The 14792-nt window shown below is 57.8% G+C and overlaps 6 protein-coding genes across 9 annotated transcripts; 2 read left to right on the forward strand and 4 right to left on the reverse strand.

Annotated features, from left to right (window-relative positions):
• Positions 1–19: 19 nt before the first annotated feature.
• Positions 20–2492, reverse strand: J3458_003671 (uncharacterized protein; the record flags this gene model as incomplete). The annotated part of the gene is made up of 3 exons (XM_066117889.1): positions 20–1695; positions 1892–2103; positions 2188–2492. 3 exons carry the CDS (start codon positions 2490–2492, stop codon positions 311–313), a joined length of 1902 nt encoding a protein of 633 aa, XP_065977681.1. The 3' UTR covers positions 20–310.
• Positions 2493–3559: 1067 nt separating this feature from the next.
• BUR1 lies at positions 3560–5996 on the forward strand. 2 transcript variants are annotated; one of them, XM_066117890.1, is made up of 6 exons: positions 3560–4011; positions 4090–4171; positions 4244–4346; positions 4409–4805; positions 4870–5061; positions 5131–5996. In XM_066117890.1, the coding sequence occupies exons 1-6, from the start codon at positions 3866–3868 to the stop codon at positions 5768–5770; spliced, it is 1560 nt and encodes a 519-aa protein (XP_065977682.1). In that variant the 5' UTR covers positions 3560–3865; the 3' UTR covers positions 5771–5996. The 2 variants fall into 2 exon arrangements, with proteins under 2 accessions (XP_065977682.1, XP_065977683.1); XM_066117891.1 differs by having other exon boundaries at positions 3560–4805.
• A 271-nt stretch (positions 5997–6267) lies between these two features.
• J3458_003673 (uncharacterized protein) lies at positions 6268–6907 on the reverse strand (the record flags this gene model as incomplete). The annotated part of the gene is made up of 3 exons (XM_066117892.1): positions 6268–6579; positions 6629–6643; positions 6701–6907. 3 exons carry the CDS (start codon positions 6905–6907, stop codon positions 6268–6270), a joined length of 534 nt encoding a protein of 177 aa, XP_065977684.1.
• Positions 6908–7471: 564 nt separating this feature from the next.
• On the forward strand, positions 7472–10503 carry J3458_003674 (uncharacterized protein). The gene has a single exon (XM_007808615.2). It carries the CDS (start codon positions 7544–7546, stop codon positions 9809–9811), a length of 2268 nt encoding a protein of 755 aa, XP_007806806.2. The 5' UTR covers positions 7472–7543; the 3' UTR covers positions 9812–10503.
• A 33-nt stretch (positions 10504–10536) lies between these two features.
• J3458_003675 (uncharacterized protein) lies at positions 10537–11193 on the reverse strand (the record flags this gene model as incomplete). The annotated part of the gene is made up of 1 exon (XM_066117893.1): positions 10537–11193. The coding sequence occupies one exon, from the start codon at positions 11191–11193 to the stop codon at positions 10537–10539; it is 657 nt and encodes a 218-aa protein (XP_065977685.1).
• Positions 11194–11296: 103 nt separating this feature from the next.
• On the reverse strand, positions 11297–14106 carry MUP3 (low-affinity methionine permease; the record flags this gene model as incomplete). 3 transcript variants are annotated; one of them, XM_066117894.1, is made up of 3 exons in its annotated part: positions 11297–11916; positions 11983–12380; positions 12481–14106. In XM_066117894.1, 3 exons carry the CDS (start codon positions 13552–13554, stop codon positions 11781–11783), a joined length of 1608 nt encoding a protein of 535 aa, XP_065977686.1. In that variant the 3' UTR covers positions 11297–11780. The 3 variants fall into 3 exon arrangements, with proteins under 3 accessions (XP_065977686.1, XP_065977687.1, XP_065977688.1); XM_066117895.1 differs by having other exon boundaries at positions 11983–14106; XM_066117896.1 differs by having other exon boundaries at positions 11297–12380; positions 12481–13554.
• Between the last annotated feature and the right edge of the window lie 686 nt (positions 14107–14792).

The raw sequence follows: 14792 nt of genomic DNA on the forward strand, positions 1-14792 counted from the left end.
AGAACAGGCGGTAGAAAATAGCATGTTTCATGACGTGATTGTTTATTGAGTGTCTACACTATGGATTGACCGATCCATGCATGATTTTGTTTGACTTTGTAAACAATACGACATTCTGTGATGCGACAGTAGTTGTGATCCGATTCCCATTACTATCCGCTTTGGTGTAAATGCAAGACTCCTCGTAGCTAAGACATTTCTGCAGCCTTTTCTTTCTGTTTATAAAAGAAAAAGGGTATAATTAAAAACAGTAAAGGGAAAAAAAAAATTGAATCCGTGTTTACTCTGCTGGGGTCATTCATCATGATAGTCATGCAGTCTTCTGTCTATGCTTGGCCAACGGTCCCCTCTCAATTTCCTCCATGCTCAAATGGGCACCGGCGGACCTCAACAGCTCCGCGCAGGCCTCGTTGCCCGACAGCGTGGCCAGGAACAAGGGCGAGTTGTCGGCGCGGTTCCTCTCGTGGACGCTGGCGCCGCGCTTGAGCAGCTCGAGCATGATGTCGGCGTTGCCATTGACGGCGGCGAGGTGGCAGGCGGTGTTGCCGGCGTAGTCGGCCGTGTGGAGGAGGCGGCCGCCGTCGCCCTGGAGCAGCTGCCTGACGACGGGCAGCTCGTCGTTTTGGATGGCGTAGCCCAGGGCGGCAAAGGCGGACTCGGTGGGCGTCAGGCGGGCGGCGCTGGCCTCGAGGGGCGCCGAGGGGTGGGAGAAGGTCGGGTGGGCAATCTCGGTCATCTCGCCGCGCAGCGAGCGCGAGAAGCGGCCGGCCACGTCGCCGCCGGCGAGGCCGGGGAGGGCGAGCAGGTACGAGAGCTTGGCGAGGGCGGCCTCGGCGGTGAGGTCGAGGCCGAAGATGACGCCGGCGCGGCCGAGCTGGGTGCCGGGCGCGTAGACGGGCGACGCGAAGCCCGACACGCACTGCGAGACGTTGACGACGACGACGCCGCGGCGCACGGCGGCCTCGACGACCTGCGTGAGGCGCCCGCCCTCGCCGCCGGGCACGTTGCCCATGCCAAAGGTCTCGAGGATGAGCCCGCGCAGCGAGGGCAGGCGCAGCACCGCGTCCACCATCTCGGGCTTGATGCCGGGGAAGACGCGGACGCAGGCCACGTGCGCCGTGTCGAGGTGCCGCTGGACCCGGAACTCGGCGATGCTGGTCGGGCGCAGGACCAGCGGCCAGTTGACGGTGACGCCGAGCCCGTTGACCTTGGCCAGCGGCTCGCAGTTGGGCGAGGCAAAGGCCTCAAAGGCCGCCGACGAGACCTTGGTGGTGCGGTTGCCGCGGTACAGCTTGTGGTGGAAGAAGAGGCCGACCTCGGGGATGACAAAGGTGCCCGCGAGGATGAGCGACCCGAGCAGGTTGTCGACGGCGTCGGACTGCAGCGCAAAGATGGGCGCCTGCGACCCCGTGAGGATGACGGGCTTGCCCAGGTTGCTCATCATGAAGGAGAGCGCCGACGCCGTGTACGCGAGCGAGTCGGTCCCGTGCAGGATGACGAAGCCGTCGAAGAGGTGGTAGTTTTCCTTGACGCACACCGCCATGCTGGCCCAGTCGCCCGCCGAGATGGACGAGCTGTCGAGCAGGGGGGTGAATTCCAGCACCGAGTAGCGGATGTGTCGGTGGTAGGCCGTTGGCGGCGTGCGGAGGGACGCCAGGGAGGTGAGCTGGCCGCTTCGGTAGGCTTGGAGCTTGACTGTTGGTGGTGGTGACGATGTTAGCATCGTGTGATATTGTGGGATGTTGGGGGTGGTGGAGGTGGGTGGAGTGAAGGTTTTTTCTTTGAGCAAGATGATAAAAAGTAGACGTGTACTAGGTCATCAGAGAGGATGCGTAGTCGTTTGAGAAGAGTGCAAAACACATGGGCAAAGGACGAGTGGGCGAGGACGAACCATCCAGTCCCGACATGTCGTTGAAGCTTGGCCGGGGCGCCATGGCCGTCTCCAGGAAGTCCTCGCTGGGGGCGAGCCCGTCTGGGCCTTCTTGCATGCATATCGTGCCTCCGGTGCCGATGATGAGGACGCGCGACTCGGGCAGGCCCGCGGCGGTCGCGTCCAGAGTCTGCGACGGCGACATGGTTGGCCGAGGACCGAGTGAGGACAGTCTGCCATGATGTTGTCAGCCGTGTGTCTAGAATATTGTTGGGGGAACGGGATGTAAGGGGCATGTCGTGGAGAGTATCCCTCACACCGTATTCAGACAAAGCGTATTGCGGGATGCTTCTGTGTCAGGACACGACGTGTGCCCGGGTATGAAGAAATGAGGCGGGTGGTGATGTCCGCCTTGATGCGAAGCGTAAAGGTGCTGTTTAAATATACGAGGGTGGTTGAGCACTTGGGACGGGCTCGCGATGGGGTGGAATGAGGGTTGTACGAAGGCCAGACAAACGAGCGAATCTGAAGAAACAAAATGTCCAACGCCGCAGCCGCAGTCACATATCGCAAAAAGAGAAAAAGACGAGATGCGCATCGGCGTGAGAAGATGAGATGGCATGGCAGACTAGTAGTTCCGACGACGGACCCTAAAGGCGGCACGGAGCCAAGCGGGACCCCCGACGGGCACGGCATGCATCGGGATTGGCTAAGGGCGGGGCGACAAGTTCCGGTTTTTCTTAGTCATAGCTGGATGGGGATTCGTTGCTGACAGTTTAGTAGGGGTAATGGAAACTCGGGGCGCATGTGTAGGTCCTGTGTGGTTTGATTTTTATTTTATTTTATTTTTTTTTGTTGGTAGGTTGCCGACGGGACTGGGCTGCCGGAGTTGGGTTGCTTGGGTGGTTGCGGCGAGACGGTGGGATTGGGGTGTTTGCTGGTCATGGGGATGAATCCTGTTCTGGGTCTGGACTCATGCTGTGTTCGGTGAGAAGCAATGGGATTGGAATTGTATTACTGTCTGTGGTGTGTGTTGGCTTAATCCCGTCTTGTAGGTTGCGACACTCGGGGTTTACTATTACTTATGGTGGTGTTTACGATGCAGTTCATAGTTGTGCTTGCTTGGTGGTTGCATTGCATTGCATATATAGATTATGCAGACGTGTCTGGCAATGACGACCTGGGCAAGAGGGAAAGCTGGTCTCGAGCACACACACGCACATTGGCCAGTTGGGCAAGTTGAACTCATTCAGCTCTGCAAGCTCGCGCAGATCAAGTGGCATGGCACGAAAGAAAAAAAGGTGACATGTCCTGGAAATGAATCAAATCATGACGCAGCATGCGCTAGCTTTGCAATTACGGCATTGTGCACCTACGTCACTGTGTGCCGGGATTCGTGATGCAGCTGGCGTCGATGTGCATGATGCCGAGTTTTGGACGTGGCTGTTGAAGAAGCTGTCCATGTCAGGTCAACCCAAATCGTCTGGTGCTATTCAACGTCTGCTTGCCAGTGGCATGTTAGTACTAGTGGCACTGGCCTTGGTGCACTGAAGCGGCCTGGACCACCTGCACCCAACTCCATAGTGCCCAATCACATTCCACGTTCAGCCAACAAAGGCAATGGTACCTTGAAGAACCTTGATCTCGGCCCTATATTAATACCATTCCAGGTACTTTTGCGTACAGAGATCTGCTCTCCGTCCAAGCCCATCCTCGACTTTCGCCCTTCCAATCCATCAACCTCAGACTCGTATCATCACGCCGTCCTTGGCTGCTCGAGCCCAAGCGAACCGCAACCCCCGTCCCACGATCGCAGCGCTGTCTCCGAATCGATCCATCATTCCCAACTCGCGTCCATCCCGTGAGCCAGACGCACCGCGGCAATGCTAACCTGAGTCGCTTGTCCCTTCACCTCGACGCGCCGCCTGTCGGTAGACGACCGACTCCTCCGTTGCTTGAATCAACCTCCCAACTTGCTTTCTTCTACTGCTCATCATGGATCGGCCTCCAGAGACCACGCCCGACGGCACCTCGCCACGTACCTTTGCCCTCAATCATCTCAGACCCAAGCACAGCTTCCAAGGCTGTTCGCGCATCTCCGATTACGAGCTACAAGGGAAACTGGGAGAGGGAACTTTCGGGTACGCATCATCCTGTCGACTGCGCGCCACGTCAGAGAGTCTTCGGTAGAGGCGACAAGAAGCTGACACTCTCGCCAGTGAGGTCCACCGCGCTCGATCCAAAAAGACGGGTGCCCTCGTCGCGCTTAAAAAGATCATCATGCACCACGAAAAGGACGGAGTATGCAACCGCCATGCCATTCAACGTCATCATCACAAGCGTCGAAATGCTAACCATCATTCACCTTGGCAGTTTCCCATCACCGCCCTCCGTGAGATCAAGCTCCTCAAGTTGCTTTCACACAAGAATATTCTGAGGTTGGAGGATATGGCTGTCGAGCATCCATCTCGATCAAGTGCGTTACCACAAAGCGCGGCGTTAGCAACAACCCCCAGCCAACTAACCTCTGCAAAACAGCCGACAAGCGCAAGAAGCCAATCATGTACATGGCCACTCCCTACATGGACCACGACTTATCTGGCTTGCTGGACAATCCCTCGGTCCACTTCAAAGAAGCCCAGATCAAGTGCTACTTGAAGCAGTTACTACAGGGACTTTGCTACCTCCACGATAATCACATCCTCCACCGAGACATGAAGGCCGCCAATCTGCTAATAGATAACCATGGTATTCTGCAAATTGCCGATTTCGGCCTGGCCAGGCACTACGATGGCCCTACGCCGCAGGCTGGACGACCAATGGGCGAGGGGCGTCGCGATTACACAGGGTTGGTCGTGACCAGGTGGTATAGGCCGCCCGAGTTGCTGCTACAACTCAGACAGTACACTACTGCCATTGACGTTTGGGGTGTTGGGTATGTCTTCCATGCCTCAGATGATAAAAAAAGCGGCCACACACTAACTAGCAAACGCTTCTAGCTGCGTCTTTGGGGAAATGTTGGTTGGGAAGCCCATCCTCGCAGGCGAAAGTGACCCGCACCAGCTTGAGTTGATATGGGACCTGATGGGCTCACCGAATGACGACGTGATGCCCGGGTGGAAACAACTCCCCGGTGGGGAGAAGTTGACACCCCGGCCTCGTCCTGGAAACTTGCAAAGTCGGTTCAGAGAGTAAGTTTATTCCCACAAGAAGAAAAAAATATTTTGTGCCAGCATTGAGCGGCTAATCAGATCTCATAGGTTTGGGTCTGGCGCCATTTCGCTGCTCAAAGAACTCCTTAAACTAGACTGGAGAACACGAATCAACGCCGTTGATGCCTTGGAACACGCATACTTTAAAATGGCACCGTTGCCGATGGCGCCTGAAGACATCCCCACATATGAAGAGAGCCATGAGCTCGATAGGAGAAAGTTTCACGACCGGAAAGCCAATTTACCACCAGCCCCAAAGGGTGGCACCGTGGGTATTGGCCCCGACGCAAACAATGCTACGGCCGGCTTCAACAGTGGTGATGGATATGGCCGAAGCGGTGTCAACGGCGGTCGGTATAGAGACGAACGCCGACCAGCATGGCAACGAGATAGGGGACCCCAAGGCCGACCGCCGCCGCAGGACAGACCAGGTAACAGAGATGACCCTGAATATAGGAGGAACCGTCCTCCAGGGAGAGGACCAGGCGGTGGAGGCGCAGGAGCGGATATCGATACCTATATCCCCGCGTATAGGGGCGACGAAGCAGGCAGACGGAGAGATGAGCGCCCGCGAGATGATCGAAGGCGATATGCCGGAAAGGATGAGCGATGGGATCGAAGGACCAGGAGTCGAAGTCGGTCGCCGGTTCACGAGAGGAGGATGGACCGGGACATGTACAGACGGTAGGGGGGTTGCCTCTTTTGATGATGATGAGACGTGGGCCTACACTGGCGATGCCGGCAAGACGGAAAAGCATCGCACAAGTATGCAGATTTATTGGCGTTGGAACAGGAATGGGGATGGCTCATGAGAAACAAACACAGGAATATCTGCATAGGATTATTGTGTAGTCGTATGGAGTTGGCATGGTGTATACGGAGTAGTGAAACACACATGACGAAGGAGATTAGTACGGTCGAATCAGTGTGAGTGATAGTGTGAGTGATTGTCTGCTTTGATGGGATCGAAGTCATGTAGAATTACTTTTACCGTACTAAAAGGTAGATGTAGCAAAGTTACATTGTGATTAGTCGTATTATTTCAAAGACGGGCTGAAAACGAAATCGGGGTATCTTGCGTAGGGAAAAGAAATACAAGCGCTCTAGATGCGATGCCCAACCGGTCCCAAGTTCAAAAACAAGAAAAAGAAGTAAAAATACTTGCCCATCGATAACAATGGCAAATCACTCCTCAGAATCATCCTCCTCGAGAATCGTCTCCGTCTGCAGCCCAGACACGCGCCTCAGCCTCGCCGGCGACTGCGACTGCGACTGCGACGTGTCGGCCCAGTGCCAGTCTGGCTCCAAGCCCTGCGGCTCCTGTCGGAGATACTGCTGCTCCAGGTACACCTGCTTGCTGTGCGCGAGGGCCTCGCGCTGCCCCTGCGACGACGTGTCCTCCGGCTCGTCCTGCATGTTGAAGTACGTGGTCAGCACGGCGGATGCGACGGCCATGAGGACGCCCGCGATGACGCCTATGAATGCTGCCACGCTAAACTATGCAACCTTGTTAGTTGGGCACGACGGAGTGGAACATGGTACGTACAAATGTGTACAGGGGCTGGGTCGGCAAGATTAGCGTTTTTTGCTTGCGAAAAATCGGAGTATCACGTCTTACCTCCAGGCTGACGAGGAGCCCGGCGACGGCGCCTACCCATCCGCCTAGGTAGCCTAGTATGTAGCCCGCCGGGGCGAGGAGGTTGCTGACAAGGGCCAGGACGTAGGAGAGCGGGATCCAGGCCAGGCGCAGGGGGAGCGAGAGCGCCGCGGCGATGTATCTGACGATGTGGACGATGGTGTGGATCGCGGACGAGGGCTCGTCCATGGTTGCGGGCGGAGGCTTTTGTGTTTTGTTTTGCAGACTTTTGTGTCGCGGACACTGGGTGGGCCGGTTTTACAAGACGTGCATTGGAAGGGTGTGAGCGTTGAGGATTTTCTTCTTCCAAGTTCTTATGGCAGTGAGTGAGTGAGTGAGTGAGTGAGTGAGTGAGTGAGTGAGGACGGTGAGATGATGCAGGGCTGGTTCCTGGATATAAGTTGGGCTGGTTGACCGGGGTGGTTGGATTCGATGCGGAGGGAAGGTGCGGCTGGGTCCGGGGGTGGCTGCTGCTTGCTGCGAGCTGGCAGATGTCGAGGGAGCGGAGTCGGGGGAATGTGGCGAGGCTGCAAAGACGTGGACTTGTAAGGGGGGTTGCAAGGATTCTTCTTTGGAATTCACCAAGTCGATTCATGTTTTTGGCAAGGGAGGAATTCGAGTGTTTGTATATTTTGTCTTGCATTGCAAGTGGTGGTTCGTGCCGGCCTTCTTGACAACCAGCGTTGCATTTCTCGAATCGGCGAATCATGACTGTCCGGGGAAACGAACGCCGCACAGCCGAGCCGCCGTCATGCCTCTCAAGCTCTCACCTCGACTCGACACCAATTGCCATTGACACACATGGGGCTGTAACCGCTTCGCGAAATGGGGCGTGGAAACCCCTTTTCAAGCGGGACCCTGTCTCCTGGTCCTGAAGACGCCGGCGACAACTCGCCATCGGATTCATCACGCGGCGGCGTCTCCCGAAAACGCAAGAATGAACAAGACCACCGGCCTGGGAAAGCGCCGCGTATAGAAGCCCTCAACGCCACTTCTGTAGACCCCGATTCCCACTGGCAATCAATCGCCTTCTTCCACGAGGTCATTGCCAATGCGCCGCACGCGTCGCTCAAGTACTCGTCGTTGAACGATGAGCAGAAGCTCATTCTTGCCCTGGGCGCGCGCAACCTGTTCCTGGCAACATGCCGGAGCGGGTCGGCGCGCGAGACGGACAAGAAGATCCTCGAGAGGATGATTGATCTTCTGGACGGGGACCAAGACCCGGCATTTGTGGGGGGGCTGAGCGTGTCGTTTTATCCATCCAGGGGCTATACCGTGTTGAAGTACATCGAGGACTTGGATAACAAGGTCCGTGATAGGGCTGTCAACCATTTTGCGCAAGTCATGAAGGCGCCGAGATTGTTTGCCGTCTTTGTGAACCCGGCCGAGCTGTCGTATCATAATTTCGAGAACATCGTCCCGTTGGACAAGTGGGTTGAGGGGAGGACCGGGATGCGCCAGGCCGAGGCCGTGGATGGGATGGACTTGGGGCTGAAGAGTGTTGCGCGGCTGGGACTGAATAAGGAGGTGTTTACTGCCGTGTTGGAGGGAGAACACGGCACGTCGTTGCTGAAGGAGATTTCTGGCCTGTCGCTGTACGTTGCCCCCTTGAACAGAGGCACACGCGGAGGCCAGCGTTTTATATTCCATTCCGCCATCTTGAGCGAGGTGCTCACACGGGCTGTGAAGACGAGTGGGCTTCTGGACGTGGTTGGAGATGGGGAGTTGGCCGATTCATTCGAGTTTGTCAACTACGTCTTCCGGAGTAACAAGTTTGCTCCCGGGGACGGCAACTTCGAGAACCACCTGGACACGCCTTACTACGACAGGGCGAGAAACCACGTGTCCAAGTACACGCTGCTCGTCTACCTCTCTGCCGGGCAGAACGCACCGCTTCTCCGCGTTCAGGACGTGGACATGAACAGCGTCGAAGAAATGACGTGCGTGATATTCGACCAAAGGTACCGACATGAGGGGCGGCCCTTTATCCAGGGAGATAAAGTCTTTCTCCGGACGGAGCTTATTTTCAAGGACGAGAATTTGAAGCGAGACGACAGGATTTCCCAGCCCTTCAGCACGGCGTGCTACATGACGGGGCAGAGTCTCTTGGATAAGCAGCTGGCCTCGTATGCGCACGAGTGCTTTGAGCGGGCGAACTCTCTGCACTGGTCTCTGGACAAGACGGTTTCCGAGCCCGTCTATCTTTTGAAGCGGTTCCACGGACTTGGGTTCGTGACAAACGGGTACAACTACTGGTTTCCAAAGTGCGAAAGTATGAATCTCAAAGACTACGCGGCCATATCGGTCCTGGACTACTTCAACTGCAAACTCGGCAAGCAGCCCTTTCGATCTCTCGCCGAGTCTACCACCGTCAAAGAGCGGTTCGGCTCATCGGCCGACGTGTGGAAATACCTTTCCGCGCGACGCCCCGGCAAGACGACCCCATTGCGCCGCCTCGAAAAGGCACACCTTGACGGCCTCATCAAGCGAGCGCCAGACGAACCTCTTGTCGGGCTTGAGGCCGGAGACGGGCACGACCTCGCCGGGCTGAAGGGAGAAGATGTCCAAAACCCGTGCTGCTTCATGCACACGCACCCGCTCTTCAACCCCTGGAAGAGCAGGGACGTCATGGACCTGTACGACAAGTGCAGCAACTACACCCGGGGCAAACTCCTCTGCGCGCCCGTCATGATGCTCGACCGCGAAGTCGTCCTCAACGAAGAGAACATCCAGGTTGCGGGAAACAGGGTCCACGTCCTGCAGGACGTCAACAAGGAGGCCCTGCCGCCGCTCAACTTTGCGGCTTGCTGGAGCGACGCGCCCATGCCCGAGGCCTTCATCACGCTGGACAGGGAGGTTCCGGCGCCGAAGCTGCTTGTGCCGCCGATCCAGTGGCACGAGTTTGAGCAGGGGTTCGAGCTGGTGGTGGACTTTTTCCGCAACGACTGGATGGTGGGCGTCGACGGCGCGAGGGTTGTGCCCGTGCCGCGCGTGACGCAGAGGCCCGTGGAGGAGGGTGAGAATCCGTTTTTCGAGCGGCTTGTTGACGAGGACGGCGAGGTGGACGGCGGTTTGGGGGAATCGGATGACTAGGCGTTTTCGTATCAGTTGATGGGGGGTACACTGGGGAGGAGGGTGTTGCCATTTCGGCTGGTGGTCTACCGTTGCCTTTTTTTTCTTCTTTTTTGAAAGACGCTGGTTTGAGTACATGCCCCGGTTCTTGTTCACGAACGGCTCTGTATATACATGAATCACTTGGGACATTCTCGGACTCGACTTTCCCTGGGTCATGATGCGTGGCGGGTGCAAATCAGACGAGGAAGCAAAAACGCACTTGACGGTTGTTCTACGTGTACCGGTACTGATGCCACTAATACAACTTGGAAACCACACTCGGCCCCTGGGTCCAAACAACACAATCCTCTCGACCAAGGAATTTCTCCCCGTCCGCGAAAACAAGTCACAAGTCCACACCGTCGTTCAAGGGAAACCCCGAGTCCACCCATCAGTCGGTGTCGTGCTCGTGAAACACCAGGGCCCTCACCTCTATGCTCTCCCTGGCAGGGGCGTCTTCCCGCGCGGCGGCGTCCTCAAACGCCGTGTGCGGGACCCTCCTCGCCCTCCCGTCCGTCTTGCTGTCGAAGCACTTGATCAGCAGCACCTGGCCCGGCTCGAGGCCCGACCTGTAGAACCACCTGTGGGCGGGGCTGTGCCTGACGGCGTACGTCTCGCCGCGCCGGTTGGGGTAAATGAGCTCCGTGGGGACGAGGTCCGAGTCCGGCACCGAGGCGGCCTCGGCCACGGCGAGCGGGTCGCGCTCAATCTTGCGGATGGGCCGCCAGACGTTGATGATTTGCACGCGGCCCCTCAGCAGGCGCTCCGCCTCGTCGGGGAGGTGGTAGGGCACCCGCGACCGGGCCGCCGAGTAGGACTGGTCGATGTGGACGCGCTGCACGGGGCCGCGGAGGGCCCCTTCGGCGGAGGGCCCCCCGGCGGGCGGGCGACGGATGGTGTGGTCGAAGATGAAGACTTTGCTTGCCCCTGTTCTGCGGGCGGGTTAGCTTTTGTTTGGTGTGCGCTCGGGGGGGGGCCAAGTTGCCCGCGACATACACGTCTTTGAGGAGCTGCTCCGTCTCGGGGTAGTAGCTGCTCTTGATCTGGTCGTCGTCCACAAAGGCCTTTTCGGTGGCGACGTGGCCGAGGACCTGGAACCCGTTGCCGTCGAGCGTGTAGTTGGCTTCTTGGCCCGCAATGTCCTTGATTGTGACCTGGTGCGGCTCAAAGGGCCGCTCAAACGTCTCTGGGCGGCCGGCGTAGGTCGGGTGAGGCGGCGAGCCGTCCTCGTTGTCCTTGTGGTACCTGAGGGTGGTGGTCACGTCGTGCTTGGGGACGGAGCGCTCCTGTGTCCGCTGGAGGACTTGGGGCGTGTTGTTGCTGCTGGGGATGAGGGGGCTTTGTACAGCTGCCGCGGCCATGCTGGTGGTACAGGTGTTATTACAGGATGGAGGCTGTTTGTGTTGTGTCTCGGGTGAGGTGGTGTTTATACCTGGACTGGTGGAAGTGGTTATTTCACGTCGTGGTGTTTTAGTTTTGGGGGAAAGGGGGGGGAGGGTTGTTTATGTAGGGGCCCGGGGGAGCTCATGACGTTAGCACGCAATCTTGCGCCGCGGTGTTTATTCATGCCGGGATTCATAATCACGGCCGATGGGAACAGGCGGCTCGGGCATTCCCCAATGGGCGGCACAAGATGGGTTCATGCCGGCGGAGCGCAGGATGATTTCAAATCCGTGCGGAGCAGGAGGACGGTTGGCGGCATGGTGACAGATCGCGTCACCCGTGGCCAATCACTATTCTGCCGACTCGAGAATCGGGTGGGTAGTCCGCGGAGTGATGTACAAGTGGTTTCGTTCAGGTGGTGGGAAGCAAATAGTCGACCTGGTGGTGCGATAGTCATGACGTGTTGGACTTGCAAAGTGTTTTGTGCATCTTTCGGTTCATTTATAGCAAATTGCTTCTACTGCTTCTACTGCGGTTTCCCGTACACCCTCGTCTTGCATATTCCTCATTTACGTTTATGAACTAGTTTCGTAACAGATGTCCCGTCGGCAAGTATTGTGCTCTCCTCTTCCAATCTATACCCCCTCCATCTGGGAACAGCAACCGTCCAGGCGTACCAATACGCAACGCTTCCCACGATGCTAGGTTCACTATTAGCTTCCACACGAAAGTTGAAAAACAACAAAGCCTGGCAGGGTCAGACTTACGTGCCCGCTCCCACAATGGCATACGTAGCGTAGAACAGACCGCCCTTGTACTTGTCAGCCGGCGGGAAGAATGGCGCCGCAAGCAGGCCAACGCCCAGCAACAACCTCAGGACCACGGCCGAAATCCACGCTTTAAAGGGCCGCTTAAGATGCGGCCGCTTGTACCGCAGCCACAGTAGCCCCAGGCCAGTGGCCAGGCCAAAGATCTGCCCCGTGTACCCTTCGACCTCGAGGATGAAGGAGTAGACCTCACTCGAGGGGGGCAGGACAATGACGAGCAGGGAGGGAACGTAGTTGACCAGCAGGCCGCCAACGGGCGAGTTGAACGGCTTGGTGGACGAGAGGACGTCGGAGAAGGGGAGGAAGCCCTGTCTCGCAATCTCCTGCTTGAGGCGCGCCTTTATTTGTCGAGCAGTTAGCCAACCGTGTCAGTATCAGTGTGGGTTGAAAAAAAGGGGGGGGGGGGTCTGATTCGGAAAAGAACTCTTGTCCTCTCACCATTGCAAAGGCCACGACCATGACATTGCCGACGGCCGACAGGGCGACGGCCAGGGGCAGCACCTTTCTGCCGACGTGCTCCCCAAAGACGCGCTCAAAGAACAGGGCGGCAATGAGCTCCCCGCTGCCCCTGATGTCGCCGAGGGGCACGACGAGCAGGTAGGCGACGTTGACGAGGAAGTAGAGGGCGCACGAGGTGAGCAGCGCCGTGAGGGTGACGGAGCGCAGCGTCCGCACGGGGTCGCGGACCTCGTTGAGCACGTTGCTCACATTGTCCAGCCCGGCGTACGAGTAAAAGACCTTGAACAGGGCCGGACACACGACGCCCCAGCCCCAGTTGCTGTCCCGCCACAGCCGCTCCCACGACAGCAGCGCGTCGGCGCCCCGCGGCCCCGTGTCCGGCCGGAGGGCCACGACGTAGCCCCCGCAGAGGACCATGAAGGCGACAATGGCCATCTTGACCCAGCCCAGCAGGTCCTGCAGGCGCACGCCGAGCCGGGGCGCGACGGCGTGCACGGCGGTGACGGCGCTCAGCAGGCCGGCGGCCAGGGCCTTTCGCGCCCCCTCGCCGGCGGCCTCGTGGCCCGCGGCGAAGAGCGTGTACTGGCTGAAGATGACGCAGTTGCTGGCGGTGAAGCCCAGCAGCACGGCGTTGACGGCGACGAGGGTCGACGCCAGGAACCGCGGGCGGCGGTACGTGAACTCGAGGTAGACCTTTTGGCCGCCGGACCGCGGCAGCATGCAGCCGTACTCGAGGGCGACGGCGAGCCCGGCCGCGGCCACGAGCGCGCCGACGGCCCAGAGGAGCAGCGAGAGGCCCGGGCTGCCCACGGCCTGGAGGATGGTGCCGGGCGTGGCGAAGATGCCGCTGCCGATGACGCGCGATATCACGAGCATGTACGAGCTCGTCCACGAGAGGTTGCGGCCCAGGGAGGACGTCTCGGGGAGCACGTCGTCGTCGACGGAGCGCGACGGCCGGTCCTTGGCCGTGACGGCGTCGTCGTCTGTCGACGAGGAGGCGTGTATGCTCGCCGTGTCGGCCAGGAGCGGCCGCCGCTCGTCGTCGTCTGCCATTCTGGACGGGACGACTGTTTTGTTCTGGACTTTTCCTCTTTGCAAAAGGGCAGCAAAGAAACTGCAGGCTCGTGTTTCTTCTCTTCTCGCCTCTGTGGAGGGAGGGAGGTCCCGGGCCAAGGTCTCACATTGTATATACGGCCGCCGACGTCTTCACACGGGGCGCTCGATGGATGCCGCCATTCTTTTCCACGGGAGGGCTGTCGTTTGGGGACGGCATTCCGTCGTCATGTATCCATTGCGCAATTGGCCTGCTGGCTTGCATTACTAAAGGGGGGAGTGTCGTCGTCGCGTTGCGAGGCGTGTTTTGGCTGGATTTCCTACTCGGGTAATGCTGCGGTGCATGGCGCGACTGGGCGAGGCTTGCACGCCATCGCTCATCCGAGACAGTCTGCCGCCAATGACGGCGAGGCGAATCCGTCAGTGTGGTTCATCTACCTAGGTGCGATGCGCTGGTGAGCTCGACTCGTACATCAGCCCGACGGAGTTTGGTGCTGCTGCTGCTGCGGACTTTTGACAAGGTCTGCGCGGATCGATCGACATGGTTTCAGGCAGATGCAGTGGGGTCGTGATTGGACCTGCAGTCTGTTGGCGGATACATCTGCCCAACAGGCGGTATACACTAACACAGTAGAGTAGAGTTGCAGTATAGAGCACGGTGGCCGGGTACTTGGTGTGGTCAAATGCTTTTTGTATTTTCATGAGCGACTGCAACATTCAAAGGTCTAAAGTCTTGACAACCAACTTGTTACATGTTTCATGTCAGTGTGTTGTAATTCACTGGCGCTGCGGTCCTTGTCCGTTGTCCGCAGCTGCTTGTCTCGGCTTACTTCAAGGGAAACGCGTATTAGCATAAGCAGAGCGGCAATTTCATGCCATTTTTATTTACAAGTTGATGTGCCATAAGTCCAGTTGTGGACTGATCCTTTGATGGGCCTCTGGGCAAATCCTTGGGACTATATTGTAGTCAAAATAAATTCCCAGTGGAATTTGGCTTCATTTTTTTTTTTTTTTTCGCTCTTCACAAGCCACGGTCTGACAAGACGCACGCCATCCACGCCATTCGCTGCATCTGCCCTAGACAAGTGTAATGCGCTTTGATGCATCGTCATATCATACAGCCGCTCGGGTTTGCAGTGGCAACTGGCCACTCACTGCAAGCTGATGGTAGTTGGTCGGGCTTTATGTGGATGACGCTTTTGTCTCTAGTTGATCAGGCAATCATACCAACTACAAGA

The sequence above is a fragment of the Metarhizium acridum genome (genome assembly GCF_019434415.1).
Source record: "Metarhizium acridum strain ARSEF 324 chromosome Unknown scaffold_13, whole genome shotgun sequence".
NCBI lineage: Eukaryota > Fungi > Ascomycota > Sordariomycetes > Hypocreales > Clavicipitaceae > Metarhizium > Metarhizium acridum.

Excerpts from the sequence above, each read along its gene's own strand:
- BUR1 (XM_066117890.1), top strand. The coding sequence starts at position 3,866 with ATGGATCGGCCTCCAGAGACCACGCCCGACGGCACCTCGCCACGTACC. Across the intron at positions 4,012-4,089 it reads CTGGGAGAGGGAACTTTCGG|TGAGGTCCACCGCGCTCGAT; the intron begins GTACGCATCATC and ends CACTCTCGCCAG. Across the intron at positions 5,062-5,130 it reads TTGCAAAGTCGGTTCAGAGA|GTTTGGGTCTGGCGCCATTT; the intron begins GTAAGTTTATTC and ends CAGATCTCATAG.
- J3458_003674 (XM_007808615.2), top strand. The coding sequence starts at position 7,544 with ATGGGGCGTGGAAACCCCTTTTCAAGCGGGACCCTGTCTCCTGGTCCT.